The following is a 24,148-nucleotide window of genomic DNA, read 5'->3' as shown; positions in this document are numbered from 1 at the left end:
ATCATTAAATTCATTACACAGACCAGGAAATACTGGCACAGAGAGTTCCAGTAGCTGCTGAGGTCACACAGATACTAATAGAGACACAGGATTCAAACCCAGGCCCTTGGGGTCAGAGTCTGCGTGCTTCACCCTCCACCTGATGCTCCTCCACCCTCATGGGGTTCATGTGAGGGTCAGGAGTCCGTGCTTGTGAGACTCTAGTACAGATCTGAGCACACCCAGGGTGAGTCATGCTGGCTGTTACACTGTCACCATAGGAACATCCCAAACCAGAGAGTCTCAATCTGGTGACCCTGACAGAGAAGGAACCAGGGCACCTTCATGTGGCTGTGGCTCCCCTTGGAGCCAGTGCCCCAAAGAAAGCACCAAAATCACCATCTCAGGGAAAGACTTAGAGATGTGGTGTGACCATTGTTAGAATCAACACTGATTTGATAGCTCTGTTTGTCCTGCTGTGTCTTACCTTGATTAGCTTCATGAAATTAAATTACACACAGAGAAAAGTGGACTTTTGATATAGTTTTAAATTTTTTGTGCCTTTTATGAAAATTAAAGTACAGAATTCAAGTAGCAAAGCTGGCAGCTCCAGGGTGTGTGGCAGGGAGGGTCGGGGCCGTGGTCTGGGTGGAGGCGCTGAGGGAGGAGACGAGAGCTGCCCACTGTGTGAGCTCAGGGGCAGGAGGGCTCGGGGGCAGGAGGAGCTGATGAGGCTGTGGGGACAGAGGAGGGAGAGGCTCCCCTGGACCAGCCCTGGGCCCTGCCCCTGAGTAATGGCAGAATTCCCTGTTGCAGAGTAAAGCTGTCTGCTTGCCCAGCAGTTTAACCCTTACACAATAATCGAAAAATGTACATATTATTCGAAATAACCCAAACCCAGAAAGGAAGCACGCATGGCTGGATCCTCAGCAGACACGTTCAGAGACAATAGATGATGCAGGAACGGTGACCCCTCCGTGGCCCCCTCTGTCAGAAGCTCTTCCCATCACCGCAGAGGGCTGTTCTCCTAAACACACAGAAGGTGGTGATGACGAAGTAGACGGCGCTCTTGAGGAGGAGCAGGAGGTAGGTGTAAAAGGCAGAGGTGCTGGTGAGCTGCAGCTGCAGGGTGTCTAAGAGAAGTGCTTTCATTAGTTACCTGTTCTTTTGAAAGGGAAGGACATAGTGATGGGAAGAGGTCACAACTGTTTACTTCTGATGACCTACTATGACATGACACCCCCCCCAACACCAAACCCCAAAGTAAACAAGGACCACCACCACCACCAGGACAACTCAGACTCCAGCTCAAACGTCAAGTCAGTTTACAACCTCTGCTAAATACTTTTAGAAACTTCCTAAATATTAAAAACGTAAGTTTGTGTTTTTAATGGATGAGTCCAATGAGGAAAAAGAATTTCTGAGAGCTTTTAGCATTTTCTTCACCCTCACCATGTGTGTAAGGAGTGATAACAGCTAATCTTCCTTAATCCCTATCCAAATGCCAAGCACTTATTCTGAGAGCTTTGTGAGCAAAGCTCTGATCCTACTTCATTTTATAATAGTCTATGAGATTGTTATTTTCATTTCCACTTCACAAATCCACTGAGGATGGAGAGAACGAATTTGCCTGGTGTCATACATTTAGAAAGTGCCAGAACCCGCATTTCATTCCAGCAACATGACTTTAAAGAATACATTCTCAGCACCCTGTCGTCCAGCATCTCCTTGTGCAATAACTACCCCAGACATGAAAAGGCTCAGCATAAACATCAGGTTGAACTGCTGATCTGGAAGCATCTGAGCCATTACACGTCGTGCATCAATGAGATTCCTACAACGGTTACATGCATGGAAATCTGCTGGGGTTCACAGTGGGGTGGGGGTGGGGGTTAGTAAAGACAAGATGGTACAGAATGGAAGAAAGTGCTCAATCAACCCAAATTCTCAGAAACTTTAGGAGCCCAGGCCTCACCTGGCTGTCCTGAATGTCTCTCAGGGTGGCTCTGATGTTATGGGATAATTGCACTTAGTCTCCTTTGAAATTTTGTAAGAAATATATGATGTCAAGAAAAAATTAACAACAATGATGATGGGCCTGACTTGGCTACTCAATGGACCACAAGGTCCAGTTTCTTCCTGTGGAAATTTCCCTTTTCTGCACATTATTTCATAGAGTGAGAACTCCAGAATCACTAGCACTTGGTGTGGAAAGGGATCTCAGGAGGTGATGCGCTCACAACTCACTGCCCTGGGTCGGGTCAGGTGTAGCTGAGCTCCAGGCCCCCTGATCCTGGGAACCGAGGAGGGATCAGCAGGGCCAGAGCCAGTGCTTTTAATTCACGTAGGACCTTCAGGGAGGGAGAGGGGACAACCAACTAGTGCTGATTCTGTGCCAGCTAAACGGATAGCCTATGGGAGATATTCCACACATGTGACCTTAACCCTGCAATGACTGAGTTGGGTGTAATTGTTCCCAACTGGCAGATGAGGACAGTATTGCTCAAAAAACGTAAGGAATTTACCCATTTTCATATAGGGAATAAATAAAAGACCTAAAAGTCTAAAGTGCCATGTATGATTCTCAGAAGCCCACGCATGTACACCCCCACCCATGGGTCCATCCCGTCCCAGGGCCTTGGCGCTGGGATTCTTGCTCTTTGTCTGTATCTTAGAGGAGGAGCAGAGAACTGAGGAAGGGTCTGAACCGTTGATTCATGTGGGCTGGGTGCATCCCCAGATGGAGCTCTGTGGCTACGTAGAAAGGACTTAAATTCAAGGTCTTGCCCTCATCTGCAAGTGTGGGTGGTGTGCGGGAGGGGAGGTACTGTACCCCTTCATAGGAGCATAGTGAGTTTTAAACAGAAAATGCATGCAAGAAACAGCACAATGCCTTCCGTATAGGAAGCTTTCGTTAATTGTCAGTTCATATATTAGCTACGAGCAGTGACCTCAGATGAAAAATATCTAGAAGCAAAGAGACATCATGTTTCCCTGGTCATTAGAAACAAAGCCAGGCTAATGAATGAAATCCATTGTTTAAATACTTTGGAGCCCAGCACTGCACCCTCTAATTTAGTTATCTCACACCAAAAACCAACATTTTCTGTGTTAGGATGACTCCTAGGAAATGACAGTATACCGATTTAAAATATCACTCAGTCTGTTTCTACAAATCCAGTCTGGCTTTTCCATCTTAAACCATGGAAGTTTAAAAGTTAAGTTTATACAGAGGAAAAAAGTGCTGTAGCATGAGATAAAGGCAAAGATACACAGGAACTTACTGTTTTCATCTTTCAGACACGTTTTTGTAGAACTAACAACAGTGACTTCTAGAAGAAAGCAGAGCAAGTATTAGTTTATTGTTCATACCTATTTTTGACAGTGTGATATGTATATGTGAATGTGTCTACATATGTACATACACAAGATATATACACTAACTCATAATCTATATATTTTGTATATTTTAATATATATAGGTTATATATAATTTAATATATACCATATTATATATTTACGTGTGTGTGTATATATATATGTGCATGTATATTATATATATCTATAAGTTGGCAACAGAGAGACAGAAAATAAACTGATTAAAAATATCAGCCCTGGACTTCCCCAATTGAACAGTGGTTAAGAATCTGCCTGCCAGTGCAGGGGACACGGGCTCAAGCCTTGTTCGGGAAGATCCCACATGCAGGAGAGCAACTAAGCACATGCGCCACAACTACTGAGCCTTCGCCCTAGAACCTGCAAGTCACAACTATTGAGCCTGCAAGCATGTGCCTAGAGCCCATGCTCCGAGACAAGAGAAGACACCTAGATGAGAAAGCTGCACACCACAACGAAGAGTAGCCCCTGTTCACCACAACTAGAGAAAGCCCGTGTGTAGCAATGAAGACCCAACTTATTTTAATAAATAAATTTATTTATTTATTTATTTATTTATTTATTTATTAAAAATCAGCCCCACAATTCCAGAAATAATTGGTCTTTTCCAGTATAAACCAAGGAGGATAAAAAGATAATTTGATTAGGAGGGGAAAATGCTAGAGGATGAAATAAAGGCAAATATATTCAAAAACTTACCATCTTCATGTCTTGGACAAGCTTTTCTAGAATCAGTAGCAGTGCGTTCTAGAAAAATGATATCAAATATTATCAATCATCCATGCCTATTATTTTATACTCTGTCTATATATCTGTGTGTATATGCATATATATATGTGTCTGTCTGTATGTCCATGTGTGTGTGTGTGTATAATGTATGTGTGTATATATATGTGTGTATACATGTATACGTATATAATCTACTGACAGAGAAAGCGAGGAGGAGTCATTAAAAGTATGAAAATGATGAGCCCCACAGTTCCAGGTGATTGGTTTGGTAAACTTCCAAAGGGAAATTGATCAGCAGGGAAAAAAAGACGGAAGCATGACATAAAGGCAAACATGTGCCAAAACTTACTGCTTTCATCATCCAAACAATCATTTGGAGGCTCCGTAGTAGTGACAACTGAAGCAACAACTACAAGATATGAGAGCAAGTATTAGTCACATATTCATGCCCGTTATCTGATGGCACACATGTGTTTATATGTGTGTTATTGTAACACACACACATGTATCTAAACTGCTGACAAAGAGACACTAGTTAAAAATATGAGCCCTGCAATTCCAGGAAGAGTTGGTCTGATTCTATGGAATTCAGTACATTAATTCTTCATCAAAACAAATTCGTCCAATCCCAGAATCCACAGCAGAATCTCATGTTTGAAGGCGTCGGGCTTAGACAAATTTCCCATCTAGGAAAAATACTTTGAAAAGCCACATCTTTCTATATCAGCCGTATCCCCAGCACCCACTACTCTTGCACAGGATTTTCTGCACTTCTGGTGTTTGTGGGGATAAGGAAAGCAATCTTAATAAGGCTAGTAGCCATCGAGTGATTGTTCCTGGGCCAGGCACTCGCTTAACTTCTTCACATGCAATATGTCCTTTAATCCCCCAGTAACACTGGAGTGACATGTATTTTGGAGGATCCCATTTCACAAAGGAGGAAATAAGAATTAGAGGGTAAGTAACTTGCTGAGACTCATACCAATGATGGTAGAGCCAGCATTCCAAGGATCCTTGTGGGGGATTAAATGAGATAAAGCATGTGGAAAGTACTTTGTAAAAAGAATCCATAGAAATGCAGACAAATTAATCTATGGAGAGAAAACAGAATTCCACCACTGGGAACACTAAAAACAGCTTCCCTTCTTAAGTATTCTTAGATGATTCTTCTCTTCTTAAGTATTCAATGACGATATTATCATAGGAGCTCAGCATTTCAGTGTAATTTTTCGAGGACTGAAAAAGTCACATTTAAAGTCCTCTGACTATATAAAACCTGAGGCGAGAGTTGTATTTATATACAATTTTAAAAAGGCATACATAGAAGTAAAACATTTTTTTTAAAAGATAATGGTTTGTTGGATGGAGGGCAACAGAGTCAAAATAGTCATTTTGGTTCATCCTTAGAAATCTGCTGTAGAATGAAGTTAACAGAAATGCCCTTAGTAGCTTTCTTGCCATGAGTAGCCCGTGGGGAACATTTATCTGACCAGTTAAGTGCCAAGTGAAACACATTATAAACTCAAACTGGTCTCCTTTATGCTAACAATGAAACTTACTTTCTTCTTTTTCCCTGATCACCTGAAAGATGAAAATCTAAGGACAATTAAGCCCGTAGTTATATTGAACTAGCATTTTGTGTATTGCTTCCCCTGTTTTTCTTACTATAGAAATTTAGGAGTATTTTGCAATCTTACTTTTAAAGAGTTTTATGAAAGGATGTAAAAAATACGATGACCATATCAATGAATGCATCTATGGCATGTTTTCCAAAGCAAGCGTTTTCACTGACATTATTTCATTTGCCCTTCATCGCAGCCCCAGGAAAAGGCCAAGGAACATGTCTGAACCTAATCTGATCATAGGACAAACTAAGGGTCAAAGAAGGTAAAAGACTTCCTTCAGAAATTCAGACTGCTACACAGGACATCTATGCACATTTTGTTATGGGCTTGTTTCCCACTGCTTAAAAGAGCTTTTTAACCACAGGAAACATCCAGAATGATTCCTTCTTATGGGTGCCCTGGGACCTTGGTGAGTTGTGTTAACATGCAGGAATTTAAGCAATTCAGGACTTTTGAGTGATTACACAAAGGGCTTATTCTCATTACTGCAGTGCATCCTCCTGGGACCATAATTCCTCAGAGTGTGTTCACCCACACACCCCTCCAGGCCTCGCACGTCTTAGGGCTGAATCAAAGTGTGTTGAGATGCATTTACCAATGGCAACAAATACATTCATTATGCAGCATGGGGGTAAGTCTCTACACTTTAGAATCACCCAGTCTTTAATTACAGCGTTTTACCTTACACTGGTGTATAAAACACAAATCTTAAACACCTAAGACTGTGGACCATAGTAAAAGTGCAGTAGTCAAATTATTCCCCTTTCTCTTGACTGCAATCTGGTCCCGGCACCAACACCAATTTTGACGTTTAATACTGGCTTCTGGACTAAAGTTTGAGTAAAGCAAGATTGAAGTGAGATGACTTTGTTTGATGAATAGAACAGTCATAAAAGATGTATAATTATTCTTACTTCCTGATCAACTAAGATCATCAACAGTGCAGTCTCTCTCGTGTGTTTACAGTGTGCTAAGCTGTTAGCTGCTTCCATGTAGGATATTTCCTTTAAACCATATAACAACCCAAAACACCTCATGGTGACGTTAATATTTTGGAAGATGACAATGCTTAAGCAAGATTTTCTCTTTCTTTTTTATGTTTCAAAGCTTACATTTTTTTAATTCTGCGAGGAAATATTTGCACATTTTAGAAAGATTTATGATTGGTTTTCATTAATGCTTGACAGAAGAGGAGGTATGAAAAAAATGCTCTGGGAGATTATGCTTATATTTCTTTTCACGTACCTTCATTCACTGAAGGAAAAAGAATCTCTTGATTAATTCCTTTTCTATTTTTCTCGTGTTTGACGACACATACGTGTTCTTTATCCATGGAGCTTTCAGTCACGGTCAGCCAGCTGAGCTTCATGTACGTGTCACTGGTCTTCATGGTGTTTCCCTGCTGGGATGGCAGAATTTTGTTGCCAGTCTTTTCTCTCCAGTAAACATTGATCACATGAGGGAAAAAATTCTCCAGAAGACAAAGGTATGTTCCAGCATGATCGCGGTTGACTTCAGTAATTGAAGGAAGAAAAGCAGTGGGTTTGGGGGGCATGTTTATATCAAGGTCTCTACCTGTAGGGAGAAATGAAATGCGAATTAAAAACAGTTATTACAGAAAAAAACACAAATGTTGTGTGGTTTGGAACAACCTAATAAGCAGTAAAAGGCAGAAAAGTTGCCATTGAACTACAGGCCCGTCATACACGGTAGGTTGTGAGGTGGTTACACCTTACATTTTATGAAAGAGATGTTGAAGTCCATGTCCCCCTTTTACTTCATTTTCCTTCTAAAGACTCCTGCATTGAGGTGCCTTTCTAATTGTATGGTGGGAAAAACGTATCTTATTGGAAAATTTGATGTGCCTCTTTATCAGTGAATTAAAAGTATTATTCCACTATATTTTTTCAACTTTTTAAAAATTTTTATTCACTTTTTATACAGATAGACTGATACATACCTCTCCTACCATTGGGCATAAAATCAGACCGTGTGATTCCTGCTAGATCATCAAAGGCCTTTCTCTTTTTGCTTCCCTTAGTGCCTTTGATCTTCTGTGCTTCTTTCTTACCCTGCCTGGAGGTGTGTTTTTATTTTAGGGCTTCTCAAATGGATTTCAGACACACGCAGTTTAAATCAAATGACAAATAGTGTGTATTATAGCTTGTTTCTTTTTCTGTCCTGGGAGTTGGTAATTTAGTGAGTTCTAACTCCAATATGGCATGAGGAATCAGATAATACATCTGCAAGTCCTAGTTCTGCAAATATGCAGAATTAAAGCAGAATTGTGCCTGTTTCAGGAGTGTGTCCAGATTTTTTTCAATATTGACATAAATATATAGAGAAATTGACCCTGCTACTGTGACACAGATGTGACTCTCAGCAAACCACATAAGGCATGAATTGTCAAGAACTGCAGAGCTGTCCCTGCTCTGCCTGGGCTGAGTGGGTTACATCTGTTCCTGTCTACCTCATACACATTGCGAGTATGATTTCATCTTTTCTCACCATTTTGCCTGAATCTTTTAAATCTCCTTTCAAAAAGGGTTTTCATGTATAGAGACAGTTCTTTGCCAAGAGTGCAATATAAATCTGTCTTTAATCACAAAAGAGGAGCAGAAGCACTGTTTTCACACATGAGCACTAAAACAAGTTATAAACTATTAATATTGAGTAGTCAAAGTATCCATTTAAAAGGTCAGGCTTCAGAACAGCAAACACTCAGAATATAAAAACATGACTTAAATATTTCTAACATCACATAACGGTGCAGACCATGCACTTTGGAATAGACATATCGCTATTGAATCCTCAACTTTGCAATGTATCCTGTCAGGTGATTTTAGGCAAGTAACTGAACTACATTAAACCTCAGTTTCCTTATCTGTGAAATGGGAAGAAGAGGATTTCTGTTGAGGACTGTGATAGGGCAGGGAAACTACAAATCAAGCTGTCTGGTTCTCAGTAAATAGGAGCTGATATTAAAATTCTCTTTAGTGGGATGGTTTGTTGGCATTTATTAAATTCTTCTAGCCGATAAAATATATGGATTTTATATGGAACAACTATCACATCAATTAAGAAAGAAGCAAGCCTATCAATCCAAGACCTGCTGTCTCTCTGGAAGCCACAGACCATAGAACGTGGGTCCGTGCAGACCCTTTTCATGAACTTTGGAGCAGAGATGGCTCATTGTGCTCACAAATTCCACAAAACTGGTTCATATCCAGGCAATGTAACAAGAGATGTGACTGCATGGATGTCAACTGATCTCAGCCTCCCTGTAAGAAGCTAGAGTAACAAGAGTAGGGATTTCTCGATGTTCTATATTCATTTCATATAAGAATTTTTATGCATTGCTTTCAGGAATGACATGAAAACCAATAATGTAGTATTGCAGGATAGTGGGAGAAAGGAGCACTGTGTTTTGTCTCAAACCATAGAGAAGAGGTCATTAAGAGAAGTATTTCTTATTTAATACACTGTGTACAAGACAAGGAACTTGTACCACTAACTTATACTAATTTAATGACAAAATATGTTTTGGTGTAAGAATATTTTAACATAAATGAGCAATAAAACAGACATGGCTGTCAAAATATTTTAATATCTTGCCTGAGTCTGTTTTTTGTGTGTATGTGTGTGTGTGTCTGTGTATTTTCAAAGCAGAACGTCAATCTGCCTCCGAGCAGAGAATATATCAGTTACAATGTAGTTTACTTTCTATATACACTGACCAGTAGCTGCAAAATTGCTCTTCATATGCTGAGGCCAAGAATTGGCAGTCAGAGAAGGGAAATCCTACTTTTTTTTCTCAAAAGCATCTGTCAGTTTGTCATGTCTAAGTTACACATTGAAAAAAGTTACTTACCAGCAGGAACTACTATGATCTCAGTCGCTTTCCCAAATGTCTTCCTCCAGCCTGAGCTATCACACTGGTTAAAGCCCCTACAAGAATCTCCGCCTTCTCCTAGATTCACGTCGGGACTGGCAGTTTGCACTGGCAATTTGACCTTCCGGGTTTTTTTTGGAAGTCCTTGAACATAGCTTCTTTGGCATCTGTTGTTTTATAAGTTTTCCTCAGTTAAATGGACTGAAATATCTGCTTTCCGTGGAGGAGTAATCCTGGAAAACACTATTAAACAAAGAAAGGGACAAAAACAGGAAAAGAAGAGATCATTGGTTCCAACTGGCTAACCACTTGCTTTTCGTAATTTCCAGGAAGAGGTTTCTAAGAATCAAGATCTTTTTTTTTTTTTATTTCCAGGTGTTCATCTCTGTGAAACTGCTCAAAGTTTGCATCAAAGAAAGTCCCTATTGTTCTCACAAGCATCAGGGCTGCTCCATGAGCGATTTGGGAATGTATTTCAAAAGGATGAAAGTCTTCAGTAACTGAAAATGCAAATATGCTGTCACAAGTGTGCTTGAGAAATGAGAACAAAGTTCTCCATCATTGGGAAATATCACGGCAATGCAAGATGGGAAAATAAGTCCTGTGATGAGTTATCATTTTTCCTAGGATAAAGAAAGAAATTTGTAGAATTTTATCTCCTTTGAAATAATAGATGCCTCATTTAAACTAAAACTTGAAGACAAAGCCAATTGTGTGATATGTTGAAAGAAAGCTCTTGGAGGCTGTTCTGTAATCTCAAGCCACTCTTCTTGGATTAGGAGAAAAAGAAATTGCCAGAAGCAGCTGGGGCCTCCTCTGAGTACAGATGAGCTGTCCATCTGCCAGGACCCAGACAGCACAGGCCCTGAGTATCCCCACGGCCACTCCAGAGCCACTGGGTGCCACCTAAGTTCCATAGGTAATCAGGGCCTCTGCCCTGAGAATGAAATACGAGGAGGTCACAGTGGGCAGCGGTCCATGCACAGCAGCTCACAGCCCCCAACACGACAGAAGAGGAAGAGAGACCAGGATAAAAATCATTTAGAAAGTTTTTTTTTAATGTGAGAATTGAGATTTGAGTGATACACACTCAGTACCACTCTGATACGCTGTGCTCTGTTTCTCCTTCTTCTAAGACCATGGGTCGAATTCTCAGGAGCTTTAGGAGTGGTCTATTTTTCAAAATCCATGAAAGATTTAACCAGTAAAATGCCAAAGAGTAAGCAAAGAGTTATAAAATCTTTCGTTAAATTTATAAGAAAATACAAGAAATATAAGAAGAAAGAGTATAAGATTTTACTAAAGGGCATAAAATTGAACCTGAATAAATGAAGACACATATCATATTTGTGAAGGAAAAACTCAGTGTCATAAAGATGCTCATCTTTCCTAAATTCATGTATGGAAATTGAGTATAATTCCTATCAGAATTAAGAAAATATTTAATTTTTGTTCAATGATGTAAGGGTTGGTTGTGAGCTAGTTAAGTTGAATTAAATGGAAATATGTAGAATAAATATGAAAATATTGAAGATTATTTCTTAAGAATAGTAATGAATAAGACTTTCCTGGTAGTACAGTGGTTAAGAATGTGCCCGCCAATGCAGGGGACACGGGTTCGATCCCGGGTCCAGGAGGATCCCACATGTCGTGGAGCAACTATCCCTGTGGGTTACAACTACTGAGCTTGTTCTCTAGAGCCTGCGAGCCACAACTACCGAGCCCATGTGCTTCAACTACTGAAGCCCGAGCGCCTACAGCCCATGCCCTGCAACAGGAGAAACCACCACAATGAGAAGACCACTGAGCGCAACAAAGTGTAACTCACCCTTACCAGAACTACAGAAAGCCGGCATGCAGCAACAAAGACCCAATGCAGCCATAATAATAATAATAATAAATAAAAATATTTAAAAAATAAACATTAAAAAAAGAATAAATGAATAGACATTTGGCTCAGCAGATCTTTTTTTAAATAAATTTTATTTATTTATTTATTTATTGGCTGTGTTGGGTCTTCGTTACTGCACAGAGGCTTTCTGTAGTTGTGGGCAGCAGGGGTTACTCTCCATTGTGGTGTTTGGGCTTGTCGTTGCACTGCTTCTCTTGTTGTGGAGCTGGGGCTCTAGGCGCGCAGACTTTAGTAGCTGCGGGATATGGGCTCAGTAGCTGTGGCGCACGGGCTTACTTGCTCCGCAGCATGTGGGATCTTCTTGGAGCAGAGATCGAACCCGTGTCCCATCATTGGCAGGTGGATTCTTAGCCACTGGGCCACCTAGGAAGTCCCTGGTTTAGCAGATCTTAACCTTTATTGCAAAAGTCCTGACTTAATATGATAATCGTGTCAGAATATTGAAACATAAATGAAACAGAAATCTTCCAGCAAATGCTCCAAGTATATGTTGATATAAAACTATAATAAGACATGTTAAATTGTAGGGCAATGAAAAATTATTTTAAAACTAGATATGGACTATTGATTATCTGTTGGGAAAACAAAAATAGCTCTCTACAAAATACCATTTAACTTAGGCTTATATTAAAAAGCCTCTGGAGATATGAGTTAGAAAGAACAAGTCGGAGATTAATTTTGTCGGTGAGTAGAGAAGCTTGGAATGGGAAGAGGACAGGACACATTGTTACTTAATACTTATTTTTTAGCAAGGAGCAGTTTGGAGAATTTTTACCTTTAAAAGCATTTTAAAATAAATACTTTTTGAACGAATTAATGATGAGGACTTACTGAAGGTCGTAGGGAGGAAAATGACATGATCAGATCTGTGCTTTAGGAAGGTAATATAAGAGCAGAAAGGTGGGTGGGTCAGGGGACCAATCCCAGTGAAGCAGACGTGCTTCAGAGACGGTCGCCATGAGCCACTGAGAGGCAGCTGAGGAGCCAGGTTATAGCAGTGAGAGTGGGGATGACCAAGGGTTGGTGCAATAAATATTAACAGGTTTATCAGCGCTCCTAAGGAATTCACAGGTGATAAATGAAATTACCATTAAGGAGGTTGAAAGTGAAGAGAAAGATGTTTTAAAATCCTAGCACAGACTGTGTGATGGAGCTTCCTGGTCAAGGCTGTGGGGCAGCCACACCCATCCTTGTCCATCACGGAGACCCCACCCACCTCACAGCAAACATGGGCAAGGAGCAAGCTGGGTGCAAAATTTCTATTTTTTCCTGTGTCAGCGAGACTCGGGATGTTTGAATATTTGGGATGCTATTTTCCAAAGATTTGTCCTTTCAGTATAGAAAACTTGATTACGAAAGCTATTTTACTGATCCTACTTACTGGTTCAAACTTGCCTTGTGTGACAAAAGTAGACCCTCTCACTTTCTTATGTGGCCGTAAGCTTATTTGAATCTTCTGGCTCCACAAAGTCTTCTCAATGGTCCATTAATTTCTGATTACAGGAGATGAACAAATCATTAGTTTAATTCTACAGTATTTCCTTTGAGGTACTTAGTAAATAGCCTAGTGCAATTCCTACCATTATTTGCACAAAGATTCAGCTGTTATATTGCTTAATCATTCTTTATCCAATAGATAGGAATTCTCTCTGTTTCAACCATTTCCATCAGAGGATCAAGTTTCCTACTTGGATACATTTTTTGTAAAAGATTTTTTTGATGTTGACCATTTTTAAGAGCCTTTATTGAATTTGTTACAATATTGCTTCTGTTTCATATGTATATATATACACATATGTATATTTGTCTGAGAGGCATGTGGAATCTTCTTTGCCCAACCAGGAATGGAACCTGAACCCCCTGCATTACAAGGTGAAGTCTTAACCACCAGACCACCAGGGAAGTCCCCCTCCTTGGATGCATTCGCTGGAACACATTCTGCATCTTTGTGAATATACAGATCACCCTGACTCTCCCCTTCTCTTCTTTGTCCTTTAGTTACTTCTTGTTGGTTCTGTGTAGTGTCGGAGGAAAAGCATAAGTTTAAATGACATTCATACTTGGCTTCACATTCCTTCTCTTCTAACAGCAATGCCTTTGTGATCTTGGAGGCTAGAGGGTGTCTCTGAATCCCAAATTCATCATGTAGAAGGGGGGATGATAATACCTAAGGCAGAAAGATGATGCAAAGTTCAGGGTCTGCCCACTACTTGGTGCTCAGCCATGGCCAGGTGCTCCAGGCAGTCACAGAGGAAGCAGGGCGTCATGGGGCCATCTCAGCCAAGGCTGCGGTTTTGCCTTTCAACTGTCTGGTCTCCAAGAGGGTCCTGGGAGGAAAACTGATCAGGGAGGCCTCCTGTCTGTCTCATCTGTATCCTCTTCATACAGGGCCCAGGCCCTAGACAACAATGTCTAGTAGTAACTTTTAATGAACTCTTACTACGTGACAGGCACGGGTCTATGTTCTTTACCTGTGTTTACCTAATGAATCATCCAGCAATCTTCTGAGGTGGGAACACTTATTACATCCCTTTAACTGATGGACAGACTGAATCTGAGAATGTTGAACACAGTAGCTGTGTGTCCTGTGTGGGCATCTATGTATGTATATTAGAGAAAGGGGTATCGGAGGTGAAATAGGACACCATCCATCACAATTTTTGAATTGCATAGTAGGTCAAACATCTGTGCAGATGCCTCCAAAAATCCTTGATTCACTTGTGAACTTTTGCAATATGGTGGCCATCTCCTCCATGAACCTGTTCTCTCGGCTGGGGCACAGTGACCTCCTATCCCCCATTGGCCCTAATGCTCAGGTTCTCATCACTAAGGGTTTCCCATTTCTGAGCGGCTCTCAGACTGTTGCCAGTGAGGTCGGGGGTGTGTCCAGAAGAATTTCAGTGAAGAAGTCCAGCAAAGAAACTGGTCCCACCAGCTTCTCAATTCAGTGCCCATGACTGAGCTGGAAGTCCTTTACTCTCTTTTCCATCCACCTGTGGAGACTATTTCTGTCCTTCCCAGCAGGGTGAGATGGGGCAGTGCAGCACCAAGGGCGATACTCAAGGGGCATGTCTTTGTCCTCCATCTTGATGCTTTTCTTTGCTCTACACAGTTGTTATGCCTATTTTTCTTGTAAAAAAAAATTCCTAGAACTCAGAAGTCAGGAAAAATTCACTGCATAAAAAAATTCTCTGCAGAAATTCTGTGCATTTCCCCAATACACAAAATTTCAATTCAAAGGGGATCACAGAAATAAAAATTCAGAACAAAGCCTAAATGACATTGGAAAATATAAATAACAATAAGTTTATGCTTCAGTCTTTCTTTTTTTCTTTTTTAGAACCTAACAATGTGCTTTATTTTTTATTTTTTTAATAAAAAGTGTATATTTTATTTATTTATTTTTCACATCACATTGTGTGTTTTTTTTTTCATTTTATTTATTTATTTATTATTTTTTTGGGGGTACACCAAGTTCAATCATCTGTTTTTATGCACATTTCCCCGTATTCCCTCCCTCCCTCAACTACCCCCACCGTCCCTGTCCCAGTCCTCTAAGGCATCATCCATCCTCGAGTTGAACTCCCTTTGTTATACAGCAACTTCCCACTGGCTATCTATTTTACTGTTGGTAGTATATCTATGTCTATGCTACTCTCTCACTTCGTCTCAGCTTCCCCTTCACCCCCCGCCCCCCCAAACCTCGAGTTCTGCAGTCCATTCTCTGCATCTGTGTCCTTGTTCTTGTCTTGTCACTGAGTTCATCAATACCATTTTTAGATTCCGTATATATGAGTTAGCATACAATATTTGTCTTTCTCTTTCTGACTTACTTCACTCTGTATGACAAATCTAGGTCTACCCACCTCATTATATATAGCTCCATCTCATTCCTTTTTATAGCTGAGCAATATTCCATTGTATATATATGCCACATCTTCTGTATCCATTCATTTGTTGATGGGCATTTAGGTTGCTTCCATGTCCTGGCTATTGTAAATAGTGCTGCAATAAACATTATGGTACATGCTTCTTTTGGGATTATGGTTTTCTTTGGGTATATGCCCAGTAGTGGGATTACTGGATCATATGGTAGTTGTATTTGTAGTTTTTTAAGGAACCTCCAAATTGTTTTCCATAGTGGCTGTACCAACTTACATTCCCACCAACAGTATAAGAGAGTTCCCTTTTCTCCATACCCTCTCCAACATTTGTTGCTTCCAGATTTTGTGATGATGGCCATTCTGATCAGTGTGAGGTGATACCTCATTGTGGCTTTGACTTGCATTTCTCTGATGATGAGTGATGTTGAGCATCTTTTCATGTGTTTGTTGGCCATCTGTATGTCTTCTTTGGAGAAAAGTCTATTTAGATCTTCCGCCCATTTGTGGATTGGGTTATTTGCTTTTTTGGTATTAAGCTTCATGAGCTGCTTGTATATTTTGGAGGTTAATCCTTTGTCTGTTGTTTCGTAGGGAACTATTTTTTCCCATTCTGAGTGTTGCCTTCTAGTCTTGTTTATGGTTTCTTTCACTGTGCAAAAGCTTTTGAGTTTCATGAGGTCCCATTTGTTTATTCTTGATTTTATTTCCCTGATTCTAGGAGGTGGGTCAAAAAGGAACTTGCTTTGATGTATGTCATTTCAGTCTTCCTTAAAGCTGCAAAATAGTTAAAATACGTGGTGCCTGGTACAGAGGGGCAGGTGAAAGTTAGTGCAGTTACTGTCCAATTCCTTCTTCCCTGCACTCACAGAAGTGGGAAGGTCCTGAAGCTTCGACATGTGCTTGTGGGAGTCTCATGGGGAAATGTAGACCTGGTAGAGCAGCAGCACTCAAGGGGGCAAAAAGAAAGGAGAGGTTTCTGGGTTGGGAGGAAGCTCATTCTAGAATGCAGTCCTGAGTCAGGCTGGGAACCAGCCCAATGCAGAGGGAAACATGTCACTTTGTCTGTTACCTCCAGGGCAGCAGTTCTTAAAAATCATTCTGAATAAGAATCAGCTATGGAGCTTATTGAAAAATGCACATTTGCAGCTTTCATTCCAAATTTGGGTTCATAATGTTGGGGGCCACCCAGAAGATGCACTTTTATTCCAACCCAGGTGCTTTTGATATAAGGGGTCCAGGGACCACAGTTTAAGATACACTGCTCTGGTAGAAAGTGGAGGATCCGAGACACAAGAGACCATACATATATGACGCTGGCATTTCTGTACTTCAGTATGAACTTTACATCCTTAAATGTAGCCCAGTAAGGCAGCCACGACCCTCTCCTATATGACTTTTCAATTGAAACGGGAACTATTCATTGTTCCATTGTTCACCCAAAGTGTTCCCCAACTTGAAAATGAGAAAAAATAATCTAAGACTCATTCCAGTTTGGGACTTGGCCATGCCAACAGAGGGGGTCAGGGTGGAGAGAACATTTGGCTTTACTTGTTGAAGACAGAAGAGTTCTGGTTGTGGGCTGAACTTTGCAAGAAAGTGTGCATAGATTACAATGGTTGGCATAGGTATAGAAATCACTTTTTTCCTACACTTTCACGATGTCAGCCATGCCCTGGTTGATTATATGAGGAAAATAGCAGTTTGTCCAAAAGATACGTCAGATATCAGCTTGAGGTTCAGGAAGTCCAAGTTTTCATTCCATCTTTTCTCATCCCTCATATTCCTCAGTAATGAAGACACTCCGTCCCCGGCCATTTTCTCTGGATAATGATCAGATAAATGATGCAGTATAGCTCACCTTTCCCTTGTGTTCTCCTAAATATCCCCCCAATAGATCAATCATAGGTGCCCTGTGTGTCCTAAAGTGAAGATTGAATACACCCCAGCAGCTCCTGGGGGAGTTAAAAGAACATGCTGCCTGCCAGCTGCTGGCCTGAGGCCTGAATAGGGTGGCTTGGCTTCAGGAAGACTATGGCTGTCAGGGGCAGGGGTGGGAAGTGAAGGAATATAAGTGTTGGGGGATGGGCACTGAGCTCAGGGTTTCTCTTTGCTCAGAGTCAAGAGAATTGGGGGCAGGAAGTGAGGCCACAAGCACACTTTCCCGTGCAGGGTACAGGAAGTCTGAACCACCGTGCTTCTCCCAGACAGCACAGTAGTACTTGCCAGAATCACTTTCTTGCAGATTTGCGATTAAAAATGTATAGCTCCTCCCTGTGCCTTTATACACATCGTATTTTCCTGAACTGATTCCAGATTCCAACACAACCTTTGAATAGTAGACGTCATAGTAGAGAAGGCGTCGGGGTGCTGTCCCCTCCTGATGTTTGTACCAGTGGATATACTTGGCATCTTGTGTAAGATCACAAGGGATTGAAGTAGTCTCCCCAGTCTCACTAGTGACTGATATCTTCTCCTCTACCCTGTTGGAAGATACCTGAGTGACTGCAATGGGAAAAGCAACAAAAAATAATGAGGAAGAGGAAATAGTGATTTCTTAGTATCACTGCCCACCCCCCCAGTTGCCAAAAAATACAGAAAGATCCCGTGAGCACCCAGGCAGCACACTCACCAGGAGCCAGGAGAACCAGCAGCAGCGCTGGGGCCCGCAGCATGTCTGGGGCAGTGAGCCAGACTGGGTTCCCAGCAGATGTGACAGGCAGGGGACTCAGTGAGGAGCTCTCTTAAAGAGCACTTCGCTGACCCCAGAGGGAGTGGGTGCTGGGGGAGGCCTGGGGAGGAGCCCGCCTCTCTGCACCAACCCCTTTCTTGAGGGCCCCCCTGTGGCAGGCTGGGAGCAGGTCCCCCTCCTCCCTTCCCCCTGGAGAAGAGAAGCATGAGCACTGAGAGCTCAGAACTGCAAGCAGATGCATCAGATGGGTGGGGGCGGGGGCGTGGTGTAAAATTTGGATAGAGCTTGCCTGTTGCCCAGTGGGGTGAGCAGTCCTGAATGGGGCTGAGTGCCCTGAAGTTCAGAGTTTCAGTGTTCATGCTGCTGTCATGGTCTTGTCTGGTGATGAACTGTCTTTATATTCTTTTCCTGAACTATGTTTCCTTTTACAGCTGTAAGCAAACTTTGAGGCAACAACCAGCAAGTCCAGTAAGAAGTGAACCCGCCCTATTATAAGAAATTAAAATCAGTTACGTTGGTCTCCATTTGACTCTCCTTATAAGTAAACAGATGTGTGTTTGTGTGTGTGCATGTGTTATACACCAATTTGATAGAGGATTTATGTTCATCCTTAAGTAAAAATCTGCCTCATAAAGGGTTTCCAGAGTTCGTGAAAAAAAAAAGGAAGCAGATTGCAATATTTGCAACATCCATAAACTAAAGAAAATATTTTTGTTTATGGGAAATTCAGGGAAACGCAAATGAAAACAACAATGAGATATCACCTCACACCTGTCAGAATGGCTGCCATCTAAAATAACACAAACAGCAAATGTTGGCGAGGATGTGGAGACACGGGAGGCCGCGTACGCTGTTGGTGGGGGTGTAAATGGTGCAGCCACTGTGCAGAACAGGACGGAGGCTCCTCAGAAAGTTAACAATGGAAGTCCCACCTGATCCAGCAATCCCACTCTGAGTGTTTGTCAAAAGAAAGAGAAAACGCTAATTCAAGAAGATATCTGCACCCCTATGTTCATTGTTTCTAACAGCCAAGACATAGAATCAACCTTAGGGCCCATCAGCAGATGAATAGATACAGTAGCTGTGGCATATATATAAAAATAAATATAAACATATATTTATAAATATGTATAAAATTAACATTATGTGGCCCTAATTATGTAGTGCGTTTAGACAGCTCTCCTGACTGCTTTACAGCTCTGTCTCCTGACCGGCTTTCTTCCTCTCTCCCATTCTGTTTCTCTACCTCCCCACTGCTCCTCTCCTTATATCCCTCTGTCTCTCCATCTCTTTGTCCACAGATCTTCTCTATTTCCTATGCTATCCACCCCTTTGTTTCTCTGTCACTCTCTTTCTTTCCAGCTCTGACTGCTTCCCTGTCTCTATTTCTCTTTACCTCTTCTCTGGTTTACGATTTCTTTCCTCATCTCTGTTTCTGACTCTTTCTATCTCTCTACCTGCCTGTCTCTCCACCTGTCTTTCCTTTTCTATTTCTCTATTTGTCTCTCTCTTACCTATTTTACCTTCTCTCTCCTCCTCTCTTTCCATTTCTGCCCATGGTCATCGTAACTCCTTTAAATTCTCTGTTATTCCAACATCTGTGCTATTTTAGGATTAGTGTCTGTGTTAGCTGGCTTTTCTACCTTAAGATGTTGAGATGTTCCTGGTTCTCCATAAGCTGAGTAAGTTTGGATTATATCCTGCACATTCTGAATGTACATTCTGGGCTCTAGGCAGTGCTTAAATACTATGGAGAGTCCGGACTTTTTCTGTTAGCAGCGAGTTGACCCAGTTACGGAACGTAAGTTCCCACCTGCCTTTGATGGGCAGGTCCAGATAGTGCAGTGCTCAAAGCCTTTGCAGTACTGTTCCCATGGCACTGTGTGCACCACCAGTGGCCATTCTACGACCCAGGTGGTTGTTTACACTTAGATCAGTTTGCAAACTCTGCTTCTGGTCCCATTTATGCATGTGCATCTAGGGGCTGATCCTAGTTGTTAAATACCATTATATGAGATTTCTTTCTTAATCTCCCTCCTCTCTGCAATCTCTCCAACACTGTCCAACTCACAGGAACCCTCCCTTTGGTTTTTGGACCAGATAAGTGGGCTTTAGTATACTTGCTCTGCTGTGCATGTCCTGCACCTGTGTCTGCCTTCGACACCAAGCAGAGAGAGGATAAAGAGAGAACAAAAGCCACTGGGTTTCTCCACGTGCTCTTGGTACCACAGGTTCCCTTGTGAGGGAGAAGGTCCTCTTCCCTCTAGATTTAGCCTCTGATGCAGGCACTGCTGCTTTCACAGACACTGGGGTGGCCTGGGTGGGATGTGGGTGTGGGGTGGTGAGGGATGGGAGAGAACAGGAAAAGATGAAAGAAGCAGACAGAGAAACAGAGAGCAGGGCTCTCTGACTCCGTTCCCTCTGTCCACACTTGGTGCCCATACGGGCTTCAGGCTGTCTTTGGGTCCAGGCCAGGGGAGACCCGAGGGCAAAAAGGGAAACTCCCCATCAGTTCAGTAGTGCTCACTTGATGGTTTCCTCTTTCAAACTACCTGTTGCCATTTATTTTTCTGAGTCCCCAAATTCATGGGGATTAGTGGCATTCGGTGAGAGACATTCCAAGTGAGGCCAAATGTGCTCACTGCAAGTTTCCCAGACTGGATCTCACTCCTTGTAATGTGCAGCCTCAGCTCCTCAATCAAGGGGTGCAGTGTCTTTCCCCACGAGGGATGGGGTTCCAGGTCTGAGTCTAGACGTCAACAGGCCTAATGAATTTCTGACAGCTCTCTTCCATCCCCAGCATTGTCATGACAACAAGGCCTGGAGGATGAAGTCCCACCTGGAACAGAGCTGATTCCTCCAGGCGCAGGCCACCCTACCAGGTCACATGGCGGTCAGCTGATGGGCTGGCTGGGGCTGGGCTGGTCCTCAGCTAAGTCTGACCCAGATCACAGAACAGCCTGGCTGACCCGTGAACACGTGAGGATTAATAAACAGTTGTTGTTTTAAGTCACTGTGCTTTGGGGTGTTTGTTATACAGCATGTTGTACAGCAGTAGTATAGAGAGATAGATAAATATATAGATAGATGATAGATAGATAGATAGATAGATAGACAGGGAAAATACGCAGAAAGTTAATATATATAAAGAGAAAATGACAGAAATATGCATTAGTTGCTATAACAATATATTCATGTATTAAATAGATATGTAACAATGCGATTTGGAAATAACTGCTGAGTGGTTGCTGGGGTAAAATCCAACAATAGGATAAGGCTCAGGAGACAGTGACCAAGAATGGGTGTCACTGAGGGGTCTCTGGCAACAGCACACGAGGGTGCCCGTCGGCCTTGTCTTCATATTAGGAAGCACTCGCCACTCTCTCACTAACTGAATACAACCCTTTGTCAAAATATATCGTTCAAATTACTTGTACCAAAGTCCAAACTATTTGCATTTGAAAAACCTGTGCAAGCTTGTGAGTAAAGAGGTGGAGGAGGAGGAGGATGGTAGTTCTTGGTCTATGTGAATATTTTTAGAAGAACATATGTGATATCCCTTGTGACAGATTAGTGCACTTGCTAGATCCTGTTATAAAGCTTTTCCTCCTACAGGAAATAAATTAAATTTTATTTTACACTTACAGTTATCTTAACCTACATGTCTAGAGAATTAAACCTACGTATCTCTCATTTAACATTTCATGCATGTATGTTGTAATCTAAAAGAAATCGTTTGTTACTATAATGGAATTCAGTTCTTTCTCTCCTTCCCCTTCCCTACCACCTAGGATCTGCAGCAGAAGCCTAAGAAAAGAACAACACTGAAAAGCCACTTTTAGGACAATGAGAACTACTTCTGTTAAAGTAAGTCTTTGAAAACGAAACTGGATGACAAAGTAGTTAAATATGGAGCCTTTCTTTGAGTAGATTCAAAGTAAAATTTCACGAATATGGTTGTGATTATAAGCCACACATTTTATAATGTGAAATTTTCTTTTAGCATTTTTTTAAACATTTATAGGTATAAATCTTCGAAGGATGAAAAATATTTCCGAGTCCCAAATGTCTAAAGAAGGATGACTTAGTTCATTTTTGTTTAGTAGCCAGAACGTGTCCGTGTCAGACATGGTTTAATTACAAACCCTAACTTCTGGGAGTGGCGAGGGCAGCAGTCCTGGGAGGCTGTTACTGTCATTGTCTCCACTTACACGGAGGCAGGTGAGACTGAGTGTGTGTGACTGGTCCAAGGTTGCACAGCTGTGGGGGCAGAGCTGGGACTCATGCGGCCTGTCTGGTATGAGGATCCGCTCTGGTTTTGCACTGCATGGATGTGTCTGGTGTGCTTTTGAGCTTCTGAGATGACAGATGTGGTCCAGTCACAGCAGTTGGGGCCAGATGTGCCTCTGGTCAGGGCACACTGTTCAGTCCCTTCAATCATCAAAGGAAACATTTCAACCTCAGAAATAGGAGCAAATAAACTCAATTGTAGTAGCAGCAACTCTGCTTAATTATTTAACCACAGAAGGAAAAAGAGAGTAGATCTTAAAAATTCTCCTCATAAGAAAAAAATAATTTGTAACTATGTATAGTGAGTGATGTTATTGTGGTGACCACTTCACAATATATAAATATATTGGATCATTATGTTATACGACTGAGATTAATGTAACATTTTATGTCAATTATATCATCACTGAAAACTAATAAAATTTTTTTAAAGGGCAGGGAAAAGTAGTAGACGGACTCAGAGCAGGTGGGGCAGACAGGCCGGCAGAGGCAAGCATGGTCACGGCAGACGGAGGCCCTGCCCTGCATCAGTGGTACCCAACCCACTTGGGCCTCTCTTTTCCACAGCAGTCTTCACACATAAAGCAAAAATGTGGGCACGTGAAGAGTAGATCCTTTTCAAAAATATTTCAGAATACGTTATTGGGTGGCTTCGACCATGGTCTTGTCAGTGTCTATTTTACAGCCCATGTTCAGTACATAGACTTTGTTATAAAAAAAAGCATAGTTAACATGTAGCATTTTGCCTTTTCATGCTACATCTCAAATATTTTTTGTGTTCTTTTTCTAAGTATGAAAAACCTTCAATGAAAGTCACCAGAGGGAAGAAAAAAGACTGGAGATGGGGATCTCCCTTTTGAAAGTTGAAATGGTGACGTCCACTGCTGACGTTATTAAATGGCTAATAAAGAATTTATTGATTGTAATACCTCGCAGACTTGGTATCATATCCATGGGGATTTAGTCGCTGCCTGTGGCTGGTAGGATATTATTATGATCCATCCTGTGTTCAGGGCGACTGAGTCTGATGTCTTAACGAACAGTTGCAGAAAATTCTTGCGCTTTATGCTTAATCAAAAGTCCCCTTAATATATTAGGGTAACATTTCTTTGGAAGCAAAAATATCCTTTTATTTTGATTTGCAGAATGGATTTTCTTTGTTTCATGTCTCAGATTCCTTTTGTGTTTCTTTTTTAACTCCCTACATTTCCCTTGTGGTTTTAACTCATGTGCACGCTCTGTTTGTACAATTGTAAAAAGTAACGCAACTAATATATCGGAGGTTCCCTGTGGCCCAGTGGTTAATACTCAGCACTTCTTCTACAACCAAATATATATATATATATATATATATATATATATATGAACATATCAACATGATTAGTTTTATTTTTGTTGTATTGCAGTTTGCATTTGGCCTAAAGTATTGGAATCACAACAGGAAGACAAGATGGATTGTGAAGACATACGAAAAGTTCCAGACATTTTGTACTATGTATTGTGAAATAATCTTTTTCTTCAACATATCCTCTAATATAGTCTGAGCACTCTTATTTTGGCCCCACTCTATGGACTCATTGCCATCATTTTCCCTTGTGTTTAGCTAGTTTGAATTGAAATGAACTCAATTATACTGTGAGCTGTTTTGGTGAAGCAGGCATATTCAACCCAGTGCTTCATGGGAAGGCAGCATGTCTATCAGTTTTCTTTCATTTTTTATTGCATCATTCAAGAAAAATGACCCTGTGTGTG

General features: G+C 41.4%; 1 gene segment (V, D, J or C); it reads right to left on the bottom strand.

Moving 5' to 3' along the window:
- Positions 1-542: 542 nt before the first annotated feature.
- Positions 543-18,089, bottom strand: LOC130851412 (T cell receptor gamma constant 2-like). The segment is given in 8 exon segments: positions 543-1,112; positions 3,264-3,311; positions 4,075-4,122; positions 4,454-4,513; positions 6,975-7,304; positions 9,601-9,663; positions 17,617-17,919; positions 18,047-18,089. Coding segments are annotated over 8 exon segments (1,038 nt in total).
- Between the last annotated feature and the right edge of the window lie 6,059 nt (positions 18,090-24,148).

Source organism: Hippopotamus amphibius, chromosome 4 (assembly GCF_030028045.1).
Source record: "Hippopotamus amphibius kiboko isolate mHipAmp2 chromosome 4, mHipAmp2.hap2, whole genome shotgun sequence".
In the NCBI taxonomy this organism is placed as follows: domain Eukaryota; kingdom Metazoa; phylum Chordata; class Mammalia; order Artiodactyla; family Hippopotamidae; genus Hippopotamus; species Hippopotamus amphibius.
The sequence above is the reverse complement of the archived record's forward strand: the minus strand, read 5'-3'. Positions and strand labels throughout refer to the sequence as shown.